Below are 13,181 nucleotides of genomic sequence, written 5' to 3'. Positions count from 1 at the left end.
CACATGCCACAACTACTGAAACCCACACTCCTAGAGCCCGTGCTCTGCAACAAGAGAAGCCACTGCACTGAGAAGCCCGAGCACCACAACGAAGAGTAGCCCCTGCTCGCCGCAACTAGAGAAAGCCTGCGCAGCAACTAAGACCCAACACAGCCGAAATAGAAATAATTAATTAATTAATTAATTACTTTTTAAAAAAAGAATGCACTTAAAAAAAATCCTATTGGCTGTGTTTCTCTGGAGAATTCTGACTAATAAGCCATCTCGGAGACTAGTCCCTGGGACTGGACCACACCCCCCATCTCCTCAGATTCCTCAGGGTTCAGCCTTCCCATCTCCATACTCCCAGAGCCCTAAGCCCATGAGCTCCCCAAAGATGGGGCCAGGCCTGTGGGCTTCACCAGGGCGCCCCAGAGCCAGCTCAGGGCCTGGTATATTGCAGCCCTCAGTAGGTATTTGTCTAATGAATACATTTCCCTGCTACCTTCAAGACCTAGCACAGATTCTTTTTTTTTTTTTTTTTTGGCCATGCTGTGGGGCATGTGGGATCCCAGTTCCCCCGTCCAGGGACCAAACCTGCGTCCCCTGTGGTGGAAGCGCGGATTCCAGATTCTTTCTTTCTCACTCCCACTCCACAGAAGCTTCACGAAGGAGGAGACCATGTTTACCTTATTTGAAGCTGGGACCCCTAGTCCCAACCTGGGACCTGGCACATAATATTTGCTCAAGAAATATTTGTTAGATCAATGCAGAATATATGCCGTTGCAGGATAACATTTTAAAAATATTAGCCTATATATTCCCCTGGGATTTCCTTTCCTCCCTTGCTCTTTCCTTTTAAGACAGCAAGGCATTTCTGTGCCCAAGCCTCAAGAAAGGATGTAACAGCTGAAAGCAAGAAAAACGTATCCCTTGCCTGGATTTGCAGATTCAAAAGCTCAGACCTGAGAGGACCAGAAAGAACACACAGAAAGGGCAAAAGATTTGGAGGAAATCATGAGACATCCCTGCTGCCCCAGGCTGGAAAATCATTTTCTGAACCATCAGAAGAAAAGGAGTTGAAAAGGAAATAAGATGGCAGTTGGTGGCGGTTCCCAGAGAAAGTGGTTCTGTCTCTGCTGGGGGCCACTGCTAGCTCAGAGAGCGCCCTTGTGTGAATGAGGAAAAGGCACCCTTTCCAGGTGCACAGCTTGGCAACTGGATCACAGACTGGATCTAGCCTTATTAGCCCCTCCCACACCCCAGCCAGGCACCCATGTGCAGTGCACACCCCATATAACCGTACAGGGCAGCCAGGCACAAGATCTGCTAATCCCTGCCAGAAGCAGAGAAAGCTCAAACAGGCCTGTGGGGTCTGAACAGAGGAAACCTGTGCTTCATGTGCCAGGCAGAGCCGAATGGGGCTGGGGCGGGTCCCTGGAAAGAAGTGGCATCAGGCAGAAAGAGCCTTGGGCAGCCTCAGAATTTCCCTAAGTGCTTGATGGGGGCACTAACTAAAGACCAGGTTGGGTGCAGCATCCCTTAGGATACTATTGGGGACAGATGACAGCAATGACCAGATTGTCACCTCCCTGCCTATACACACTACAACCTAGCACGTGTAAGCCTCTTGGAATTAATTAGTCAAAACCCCGGGGACATTTGGATTGGGGGAGAAACCTCAAAGAGACTGAGATTAAGTAGCTGCCACCCAGCCACAATGAGGATTCCAAATAAAAATTCAGTTGAGTTGTAGAAAAAAAGAAGTTACCCTTTTTGCACGTCAAAGGTATAAACAGATCTTCTTATCTGCTGTGCTCCACAAATATTTGTTGAATGAATACTTAATGTGTGTGACAAATGCCTGGTACTTCTCTGCGACCCTGATTTTTATTCTGCCCTGATTTAATTATCAGAGCACATCATCTCCCTGACTAGATTATCATTTGCTTGAGGGCAGGGACCAGATTATTCCACCTTAGATCCTGCACACGTATCCTATACAGAAGTGTTCCTTGCCTGGGCATTCAATGGAGTTACTATATAAATGCATGGAATTTTTCTCCAGGCTCCAGATCAAAAAGCTCCCCTCCTCCTGTTTTCCCCTCCCCTCCTCTCTCAACTTCTCAGAGAGCCTAAGAATTCCCAAAGCCTGGAGCAGAGTGGGAGGAGGGGGACTTTAACTCCGTCCTCTGCTGCTGCAGCACAGCCTGATAAATGAGCCCGTTAGGATTCGAGACAGGTCTGTTTCTGAAGATGCGTTCTGGCCCGTTCAGTGGCCATGAACCTCGGCGTAGTCTGAGGTTTGGGGCGGGGAGGTCGGGCTCATCTCAGGGGTCTGGCCACTTGAGGGCAGGGGGCACTAGGTTGCCTGTCCTGGGAGCCCCTGGAGATGTATGGGGCCGAGGCCTTGGGTATCTTGGGTGCTCTTCAAGTCCCTCTCGGCTTGGGTACCCACAATGACCCAGACCACCAGACCCCTGTCTGTAGCCTCTGCTCCAGTCTGCTTCCTGGCTGCCGCGGTCAATGTCAAGGTTTTATTCTGGGTCCCTGGAGCGAAATTTACACATTCTGCCCATGCGGTTGGCCTTTGTAGACAGGGATTGTGTCTCTTGGCCCGTGTCGGTAAGTTGTTCCCCATGCGTCTGTCCTTTCTCTGTGGCCAGAAGGTCAGTGCCTGCCAGCGGCTGGCCGCCTAGCTGTCTCCCCATCTGGAGTCCCTGCCAGCTCCCAGGCCACACATTAAACCCAGCTCTGCCACTTACTGACTAGTAGCCTTGAGTTTATTACCTAAATCGTGGTAACCACAGTGACCATCTTCCCCTGATTCTGCATCTTCTGCTCTGGGCTCAAGCAGCCCCGGGCTCCCGGCACTGATCGACTGCTCGCTGCCCCCACCAGACGAGGCTCTACCCTCCATCTCCCAGTGCCCAGCACTGTCCTCGCCACTGAGGGGTGGCTCTGCCTCCTGCCCATCCTCCTCCCTCCCTCCTCCTCCCTCCCTCCTCGTCCCCATAAGGCTCCCTGCACACAGAATCCCATCATGGCCTTTTCTCCCTCTGAACCCCGCCTTCACTTGCTCCAGGGGATGAAAAACACCAGGCGGAGTCTATAGCATGCAAGTCTTTTATTAAGCCAGGTGAGTCACTCCATCACCTGAGAAGGTACATTTATGTTCCAGACACCACGCGCCCCAGGGGCTGGGTGTGGCTGCCCAACCCAGCCCAGACCTTCTCAGTGCAAGGGGACATTCTGCTTTCTTCACGGGGTGAGGTGATGGATCAGAGAATTATGGCTGGAGTTTAGGTGGACGGTTTGGATTGGGGATTTAAGGTGAGATTGGAAGGAATTGGGTTGGGATTTAGGTGAAAGGAGAGTTGGGTGTGACCCAAACTCGGCGGGCCACAGTGAGGAGAGCCAAGCTTCTCCTGGTTACCAAGCTGATGACCCTCCACAGGAAGCCCGGTCCCCAGGCAAGTGAAACCACCTGAACAAACCCTCATCCCCCTCCCCGCCTCCAGCCCCTCCGCATCTCCCACCAGCCTCTCACAAACAAAGCAGGCACTCAGAAGCAAACCCTACAGCTACACAAGATTAAGTCCCCTCCCTCCCTGCCCAGGTGGGTGGGGAGAGGGGCATGGGGGGTGGGGCTTAGCCATGGAAGCCCAGCTCCTTGTACTTGGCGGCGATGTCCTTCCGGAACAGTTCCAGGGCCTTGGTCATGGCTCCCTGGGCGTCGGCACCAAAGTCACTAGGATGCTTGCTGTGCAGAACGTGGATGATGGCGTCCGAGATGAACTGCAAGGACAGGGGCAGAAGGTTACTGGTCACGGGCAGGACAAGCCAGGGGCCAGGTGGGCACCAGCCCGAACCCATCTTCTCTTTATCCCAGGGTCATTTATTGAGCACTTATTATCTATCAGACATGCTGCTGAGCGGCCTCCATGGATTAACTCCTTTAATCCCCAGAACCCTGTGAGACAGGTACAGATGGGGAAGCAGAGGCCCATCGTGGTACAGATGAGGAAAGGTCAGGCCGTGGAACCACGGTCAAGTGGCGAGGTGGGCTGGCTCACCAGCTACCCTCAGCTGTGCTCAGCTCGAGGCCCCAACCTCGGAAAGGAAGGGAAATACTCCTACTCCATGGTTTTATCCAGGATTTGGCACTCCGGAAATCTAGAAAGAAACTATTTCCATTTGTGTGTATTTAATTTTTGCGCTTAATGGCTTAGGATGGTGATTGCTTTAAATAGCCTTTTTGGGGTTTGGGCAGGGGGTCAGAACATCATATTTTCTGTGCCAAGCACAGAGCTGGTACTCAGAAGTAGAGGTGGGAGGGAAGGAGAGAAGGGAAGAGGAAAGGGATCAGACCTACAACTCAGCCCCAGGACCAACTGTATCCTACACCAGCCTCACCTTCACTGTTTGCTTTACCATCCACAATGTCATTACCAGGAAAATGGACACAGACACCTCTACAGCACGGGGGTGCTTTCGGGACTGAAAGATCTTGTGTCTGTAAGAAGCTACTGTGCTTTTTCAATGGTTCAGAAAGATTTGGTGCCAATCACTACCCTGGCCTGTGGTCAAAGGGTGTCATTTTACAGAGGCCCAAACTGAGGTCACATAGCAAGTGGACCCAGGGGATCGTGGACGAATGACAGCCAGAGCCAGGGACAGAGACAGAGAGGGCACCGCGGTTGGGTTTGCCCATTTTCTCCGGCGCCCGGGGTGCGAGTGACCAAAAGCAGGGTGGGGTTGGGTGAGTGGGGGGGAGCATGTACCGAGGGCAGCCTCAGAAGCACAAATGTCAACATCTACTAAACCCTGCTTGGCTCAGAAACAGGGACAGCTCCACGAACACCTGCTGCTGGGCATCGATTTGGACATGTGCTTAATTCCCTTTTAGTGTCATAAACACTGCAAAATGAAGCGGGGGGAGGGACTGACGTCAGCAAGCCCTGCCCATGGAGAACTTAGAGACCCAAGTTCCAGGCCCAGCTCCCTGACCTCCACGTATGACCTCACCTGTAAAATAGGGGCTCGTGACCCCATTAGGCCCCCCTACTCAGTTTTCCTGAGTCAGTAGCAGAGCCACAAATACTTAGAAAATCGTGGGCTGGGGCAGCTGGAAGATTGAGTTGCTTTTAGCGCCCAGCGCCCTCTGTGCCCCCTCCCTCACAGGTGAGGAGGAGAAACTTCTTATGAAGAACACAGATGAAGTTCCCATAGTGAAGGAAAAAGCACACGTGGGCTCTGTCTTGTTCTTTTGCAGGGATTATGCAGTAAGTTAAACCTGTTTCGAGTAGACCCGGGTTCTAGTCTGCTAGCTGGTAGTGCTACCTGGGCTATATCATTTTCCCTCTCTGAGCCGGTCTGCTCATCCCTAGAGAGGGGATCCATCATTCAAGCTGCGTTGTGACACCTCCACATGCCACTGGGGCTCAGACAGAGGAGGAGCCTGGGTCTGCCCTGGAGGAGCTCGTGTCCCAGCCAGGAGACAGCTGGGGAAAGAGACAAATTACAATACAGCCGGGCAGGCGCCATGGCAGCCGTGAGGATAAATGCCTTCGCAGCGGAGGGCTGGCAGATGGAGCAGCTGACTGCCTCATGGGCCAGAACAGAGGCGGTGGCTTCTGAGCTGGGCCTTGGAGGATGAACAGGGATTTGCCAAGAGAAGACGGGGAGGACCGCGACCTCCGCTCAGAGGCAGGACCCGCTCCTCATGTCTGGGGTGCTGAGATGGGCAGGCGGGATTGTTTGTGTGTGACTTGGGGGAGCAGGTAGGGGTGCAGGGTGGTGAGGCTGAAGAGGATGGTGGTGGTGGTTGTTCATGGGAGATGCTGTGCCACAAGGGATTAAGAGCTTGGGTTCCAGAGTACCATAGATCAGATTGTACCTCCTGGCTTATAAGCTGGGTGACCTGGGGCAAGCTACTTAACCTCTCTGAGCCTTCAGTTTCCAAATCAGTAAAATGGGGATGAGAAGAGTACCTACCTGGGGAAGAGAATGTTAACTACCTGCCCAATGTCCATTTTCTCCTTCTTCCTTGTAAGAGAACACTAGTTGTATTTGGAGTGGTAATAGGCTACATTTCCCAGCTTTCCATGCAGATAGATGTGGTCTTGTAACTAACTTCTGGCCAATGAAATGTAAAAACATTGTTGGATGAGATTTCCAGGGCTCCTTAAAAGAGAGACTTCCTCTCTTCCTCTTGTTCTGTTTGGAATATGGACTAGACGGCTGGAGCCCCAGCAGCTATCTTGGACCACGAGTCAACTTTGAGGGTGGACACCACATGCCAAGGATGGCAACACAGAAAGAACCTGCATCCCTGGTGACTATGGGGCTCCCATACCAGCTCTGGGCTCCCTATCTCTGAACTTCTTTTATGTGAGAGGGAAAGAAAACACTGAATGTAATTCCTAAGTTCATGGGGAAATCGTGAGAATTCCATACAGTGACCAGGCAAATAGCTTATCATGGCCCATCCTAACTGGGAGCTATCATAATTATCCTTACCTTCACTGCTGCACCAACCTGCCTGCTGCTCCCATCCCCTGGGGTGATATCCACAGGATCCTTTATCCCCCAGAACCTTAGTGCTCCCTCTTGCCACATCCCCTCCTCCCACTGGGTCTAGACATAGGACTCAAAGCTCAGGCTCTCCCCAGCCCACCCAACTTCTCAGCCCATCACAGGGGGTTCAAACCAATTGCTTATGCCTCTGACACCTGAGGCTTTCTCTCTTCATCTGTAAAGATGTAGGAACTGATAATTCCCACCCGGAGTTGAGCCCCAGTTGCTGAACTCCTGCCAACGAGACCTGTATGTCTCCGACTCCCAGTGTCACAGGGATTAGGAGCCGGGGTTCTGGAGGAACAGAGACCTAGTCTGAATCCTGATTCTGCCATTTGCTGCTTCTGTGACCAGGGACAAGCTACTTAACCTTTCCGTGCCTCAGTTTCCTCATCTGTCGAGTGGGTGTGATAATGGTACCTACCTGTGGAGAGAATGCAAGTTGTGCATCCCATATCCACTTCCTCCTTGGTAACAAGATACTAATTTGGGGGAGAAATATGTTGACTCTCAATGACCCAGGAGGAAGGCAAAGTGGGTGGCAGCCCACTTTACAGATGAGGAAACGGGGGAACAAAGACGAACAACATAGGTCACCCAGCAAGTTAGTGGCTGAGCTGGGACTTGAACCCAAATCTCATACCCTTGAGGCCTCTCCTTCCATCCTCCCAGCCGCCCCCGTCCCCGCTGCTCACCTCCAGGTACTTGATGGGGATCTTGTGCTTGGTGGCATGCGACTGGGCCAGGGGCTTCAGCTCCGCCTCATGATGACCCTTCTTCTTGAGGATGCCCCCCAGGGCGGTGAGCACGGTGTGGCCATGCTTCTTCAGGTCCTCTGAGGCCTTCATCTCAGCCTCTGACTTCAGGTGCTTGAACTTGTCAAATTTCTCCAGGGTCTCAGGATGACCCTTAAAGAGCCTGTGGGCACACAGAGGGCTGGAGTTAGATGCAGGGGTCTGGAGGTGGCCAGACCTGAGTTCAAGCCCACGGTCTACCACTTCTCAGCTATGTGACCTTGGGTAACTCACTTCACCTCTCTGTGCCTCAGTCTCCTCATCCAAGGAATGGAGATAACAAGTCCCTCCCTATAGAAGCGTGAGGATTAAATGAGATAGTATATGCTGAGGGCCACACAAGAAGTGTATAAATGCTTGCTATTATTAAATATTTTTATCATCATCTTCTTCTTCTTTGTTACAGTGAAAGGCAGGAAAGAAAGACATCTCTGCCTTGCACCTGGCTTCACCCCCATTTCCTCTAAGCTGTTGGGAGCATAGATGACTAAATGGCGTCACAGTGCAGCAGGGAAAAGGGGGAGCACTGAGACCAAAGGACCTGGATTTGTTGAGCACCCGCTGTGTGCCAGGCCCGTACTAGGCTCTGCACCTGCGCTTCCCTTTAGGGACATATTATTCCCACTTTACAGATGAGAGAACAGAGGCTAAGAAGTGTGAAGTCCTAGGTCAATATCACACGGCCGGGGTGCAGAAGAGCCAGACTGAAATCAGGTCTGAGTGACTCAAACAGTAGCCCATGCAGGGGACCATCTCTGCAGCTTCCTGCCTGGGGATCGCCCTTTGGCTTCTTAAATACTTCTGGCTCTAGGAGACTCACTACTACCGATGAGAGCTGTTCCAGTCTGAGCTCAGAAACCTCAGAAGGCTCTTGCTTGTTTTGCGCTGACTCCCTGCACCTTCCTGGCCCCTCACAGTTCGGATGGTGAGGGTCCCTGGTGGGAGCCACCGCTAAAGACCAGGTCCCTGCTCCTGTCAGGGTCCCAGTGAGCTGGCCACAGTGATCTGAGCAGCCACCTGTTGCCTTGGACCTCAGTCTTTCCTGCTGCGGAAAGGTGGAGGTTAGTTAAAGGGAGTCATACCTGTCACCTGGGCGGGAGTGATTTTCCCCATTTCACTCGTGGGCAAACGGAAGACCACAGAGGTAGGTGACTTGCCCAGGGTCACGTGTCTGGTTAGTGGCAGAGCCCAGACACAAACCCACATGAATGGTTCCAGAATTCACGCTCTCTCCCTTGTGCCGCACCCTGAAACCTCTGCAGGAGTGACCCTGTCTGCCCTGACTCCCCCTTATCCTGTCTAACGGCTTCAGTTCTTTTAAAGGTTCCTCTTTTGTAGCTTCCTCGTTTAAGCTTGTGACATGCTTAAACCTAACTGTGAACACACTCCAGTGTGCTCAAGGATCTCATGGCACACACCCATACCCAGAGGTGCGTGCACACACACGCGCGTGCACACACCCGCACATGCATGCACTACGTAGCACGGACGGGAAGAGCTCCCTTTCCCAGGGGGCGTATCCCTCCCGCTTCCCCAGAACACCCAGGGTTGTCCACAGCCATGCCCAATGTCACCACCTCATCTGGGACCCCGGCCAAACCTTGTACATCACTGACAGCTCATCCCTGGCACCTTTCACGCAAGGGTCCCTGAGCTCTTGACTATTATTATCTGGTGACAATGATCCTTGAACTCCTGCCTGACAGATGCAAGATCCAGAACCCACAGGCGAAAGCCTGAGGTCGGGACACTGGAAGAACACTGTCTGGGGCAGAAGAGGGCCAAGGACCTGGGACCCAAGGCGGCCAGGGATCTCAACCATTTGGGGAGTTCCCTGGATGTCTGGGAGAAAGACTTCGGCACTGAGAATTATGGAAGCTGAGTTCTGGCCCCAGCTCTACCTCCGATGTGCTGTGTGACCTTGAAGAAGTCACTCGGTTTCTCTGGGTCTTGGCGTAACTATCTGTAAACCAAAAGGGTTGGTCTAGCTGATTTCTCAGCCTCCAAGTTCTAAGGCTTGACCTCCACCTCACCCTCCACTCTCAGCACCTGCCAGCCATAGAGAGAGCCAAGTTTGCTTTAAACAGGGCAGAAAAATTGGGCTCAGGAGCGTCCACCAGATCATCCTGGCACCACACAGCCACCTCCCTCCCTTGGCCCCAAGTCCTGCAGTTTGGGCAAGTTACTTAACCTCTTTGTTAAGTGTGGTGATCATAATAATATCTACCTCATAAGGTTGTTGTGAGGCTTAAATGAGTAAATATATGTGAAACACTTAACACAGGGCCTAGCAATCACTCTGTACTAGATATACAAATATTTGCTGTCCTCTTTACCATCTCTAGCACCATTATCTCCATCACCATCATTTCCTCCATCATCATCACCATCTCCCTCATCCTCATCCTCATCCTCATCGCCATCTCCATCATCATCGTCCCCACCACCATCATCATCATCATTAAGATTGGGAATTTTTGGTCTTGTCTGTAGCTGCCATTGGTTGGCTGGGACTCTTGGGCCATGTTTCCTCCCAGTGGCATGAGACGTATTGGCCACCAGCAGTGGCTTTCGAACTTTCCATGGCCTCAAAATCCTTTGCTCAAATGCAAAAATAAATAAAGCAGAAAAGATTTGGGGAAAAGAAGGAAAGGCAGGGGCCTGAAGCCCTCTCAGCAGTCTCCACCCTCCTGAAGCCCCCCTTTCCTGGAGACAGACTCTCCAACTGACCTTCCAGCTATTATGTTCTAGAACATAATGGTCACATACTTGCAGTGAAGCCCTCAGTGTTTTATTAACAGACTCAGCTGAACAGAATTAGCCCTCTTTTATAATCAGAGGAGTGGGAGACATGACCTTTTCAAGATGAGTAAGAAAGCCCAGGTTCAGCATCTGGAACAGAACCAAAAGGTCAGCTCTTAAAGGGGCACTTTCAGCCCTAGGAGTTAGCAGCCCCTTCTCCTTGTCTCCATATCCCAAACACTAAGAGGGCAGAACCAGTTGGCGTGGTTTCTGCATGTCCTACAGCCTAAGACGTGACAGGCTGTTGGGCTCTCTGGAGTCTGCCAGGGTCCAGCAGTCTCCAGCATCATGTCTCGTCCCTAGCACCTGGCCCCAGGCAGTTCTCTCTGATCCACCCTGGGAAAGGAGGAGATGTTTCCCCATGACACAATACCTCAAGTCTCCTTCAAGACATCCAAGTCACTGACTTAGGGCTGGCAGCCCCCAGACCACCTGGGAAAGACTCCTGCTCGGCAAACTTGTCTCCCACCCCAGCTACCCGGCCTCCTCTCCAAAAGTAAGGTAGGATCATGGACTCAGAGAATGCCAGGGCATGAGAGCAGGCAGGGATCTCAGAGTCAGTGGCAGGCAATCCCTCCTCTCAGCAAATAGGGAAATGGGACCCAGAGAGGACTAGCGACTTGTCCAAGGTCACACAGCAAATGGATGGCTGAGGAGTTGATGTCAACTTTGGGGGAGACTTTTGTCCAATCAGGCAGGACCTGTTGCAGCCCAAGAAGCCAACCAACAGAGACACAAGAGGAGAAAGACATAAAGGAACACCCCAAGGTGCCAGTTAGATTCAACAGAGAACTTGACTGTCCTCTCTCAAGTGTTTCTGGCAGGGACCATTAAGGGCTCGAACTCCAGATAGCAGGGCTTATAGGACTGGGCATTCTCCCCAGATTTGGGAGCTGGAGATGGGTGAAGCCCGAGGGAGGCTGAAAGGGCATCTAAGTGGGAGAGGATAACCTACTGTGGCTCATAAAGAAGGAGAAATTCATCTGTAAATTAAAGTGTGAAAGACAATCCGTTCACTGGTGGTAACTGGGTCCACCTTCTCCCACATGCAGAAATATTGATGTACATACATCCCATTAGACTTTTGACCTGTGCTGCCCAGAGCATGAGAAAGGGCCAGGAGGAGGGGAGAGACTATCACCATTTGGGGAGGAAGGCAACTGGGACATGAGATTCTATTTACAAGCCACAAGCCATTTTCTACTTAAAAAACTCAGAATTTTGTGGGGGGTTTTGTTTGTTTATTCAGGAACCCCTTGCTACAGAAGGCAAGATGTGCTCTGAGCCCTCAAATTCAAGACATACTCAACATCAAAAGTCACTAATGGGTCTCTGTCTTCTGTTTACTAATTATAATTCTTTAAAGGGCCCAAGTCTAAGCTTCATCTATAATAGTTATTAACATCTTCTGGGACTCACTCTATGCCAGGAATTATGCTGGGCCCCCTACATGCATCATCTTATTTAATTCTTATTTCCACTCTATAATGTATATATTAGGATTTCCACCCATTTATTTATTTATTTATTTATTTGTGGTACGCGGGCCTCTCGCTGTTGTGGCCTCTCCCTTGCGGAGCACAGCCTCTGGACGTGCAGGCTCAGCGGCCATGGCTCACGGGCCCAGCTGCTCCGCGGCATGTGGGATCTTCCGGTCTGGGGCACGAACCCGTGTCCCTTGCATTGGCAGGCGGACTCTCAACCACTGCACCACCAGGGAAGCCCCCACCCATTTTATAGGAGAAGAAATTGAGGCTCAGAGAAGTTGTGTACCTTCTTAAAGGTCACACAGCTGCTCGGTGGCGGAGCCAGCTCTAGAACTACATATCTCATGTTGAAAGCCACGTCTTAACCTTGATATTTTAGAGACTTTAATGGACTTGTGACTCTGGGGTCATCCTTCCCTTCTCAGGTCCTTTCTGTCCTCATCCACTAGGTGAGGTGAGACAGATCTCTCAGATTTTTCTTGTTAATTCTGTCTATAATTCTAGGATACCACTTAGTGGGCTCTAGGCATCCAGGATCTGATTGTCAAGTTCCTTCCAGCTGCTGGCATAGGTGTGAGATGGATCCCCTTTCCTTTCCTGACTCCAATCTCTGACACATAAAAACAAAGGAGGGGCTCCCCTGGTGGCACAGTGGTTGAGAGTCCGCCTGCCGATGCAGGGGACACGGGTTCGTGCCCTGGTCCGGGAGGATCCCACATGCCGCGGAGCGGCTGGGCCCGTGAGCCATGGCCGCTGAGCCTGCGCGTCCAGAGCCTGTGCCCCGCAATGGGAGAGGCCACAACAGTGAGAGGCCCGCGTACCGCAAAAAAAGCAAAGGAGAACCAAATATGAGTTTTAACAAAGTCAACTAACGCAGCCAGCTGGTCAACCCCGGGCAACCGTTCCACCTTGCAAGCAAACATTCTTGATCTTTGGGAAGGAAGTAGGTGATAGGGGCAATGGGATTTCTTCCTTTTACCTGATGAGGATTTCCTGCCCGTGGCCTGAGAGATCAGCCTCCACCTTCGCCCAGACATGCAGCACCAACTGCCATTCTGCTTCGCTGAGCCCCATGGCGCGGTCTGAAGAAGAGAAGAAGAGCGAGGGTGGGCTGATCGGGTATCCTGGCTCCGACAGCTGGGGTATGAGGCTGCCTGGCCCTAACGGGTTTTTATACCTTCCCGGATGCTTGACAGAGATCACCTGACAGCTCGCTCACTCTCTCTCTCCCCCTCCTTGCACCGCCCCCCCGCCTTTCATGCAGGGGTCTAATCTTTTCATTTCTCTAGCCCTCACATGGAAGCTATTTTGAGGCAGGTGCCATTGGGGGATGGTAGGACATCTCAGGCCTCAGGTTGCGGGGGGAGGAGCTGTGTGTGTGGAAAGAGTGTGGCCTCTCGGAGGCCAACAGAAAGGGCATGACCAAGGCTGATGCCAATGGCCTGAAACCCAACTCCCCCCTGCTGTCAGCCATTCCAAGAGGACCTGTCGTGTTTATTAGCCAGGGCAGCAGTCACCCTGGCTGGCCCCGGGACTGTCC

At 52.0% G+C, this 13,181-nt stretch overlaps 1 protein-coding gene across 1 annotated transcript; it reads right to left on the bottom strand.

The window, feature by feature from the left end:
* Window positions 1-3,630: 3,630 nt before the first annotated feature.
* MB (myoglobin) lies at window positions 3,631-12,715 on the bottom strand. Its single transcript, XM_060113158.1, has 3 exons — window positions 12,621-12,715; window positions 7,254-7,476; window positions 3,631-3,777 (listed from the first exon to the last, which is right to left on the bottom strand). The coding sequence occupies exons 1-3, from the start codon at window positions 12,713-12,715 to the stop codon at window positions 3,631-3,633; spliced, it is 465 nt and encodes a 154-aa protein (XP_059969141.1).
* Between the last annotated feature and the right edge of the window lie 466 nt (window positions 12,716-13,181).

The sequence above is a fragment of the Mesoplodon densirostris genome, chromosome 11 (assembly GCF_025265405.1).
Source record: "Mesoplodon densirostris isolate mMesDen1 chromosome 11, mMesDen1 primary haplotype, whole genome shotgun sequence".
Lineage (NCBI taxonomy): Eukaryota > Metazoa > Chordata > Mammalia > Artiodactyla > Ziphiidae > Mesoplodon > Mesoplodon densirostris.
The sequence above is the reverse complement of the archived record's forward strand: the minus strand, read 5'-3'. Positions and strand labels throughout refer to the sequence as shown.

Excerpts from the sequence above, each read along its gene's own strand:
- MB (XM_060113158.1), bottom strand. The coding sequence starts at position 12,715 with ATGGGGCTCAGCGAAGCAGAATGGCAGTTGGTGCTGCATGTCTGGGCG. Across the intron at positions 7,477-12,620 it reads GGGCAGGAAATCCTCATCAG|GCTCTTTAAGGGTCATCCTG; the intron begins GTAAAAGGAAGA and ends GTGTGCCCACAG. Across the intron at positions 3,778-7,253 it reads TCCCCATCAAGTACCTGGAG|TTCATCTCGGACGCCATCAT; the intron begins GTGAGCAGCGGG and ends CTGTCCTTGCAG.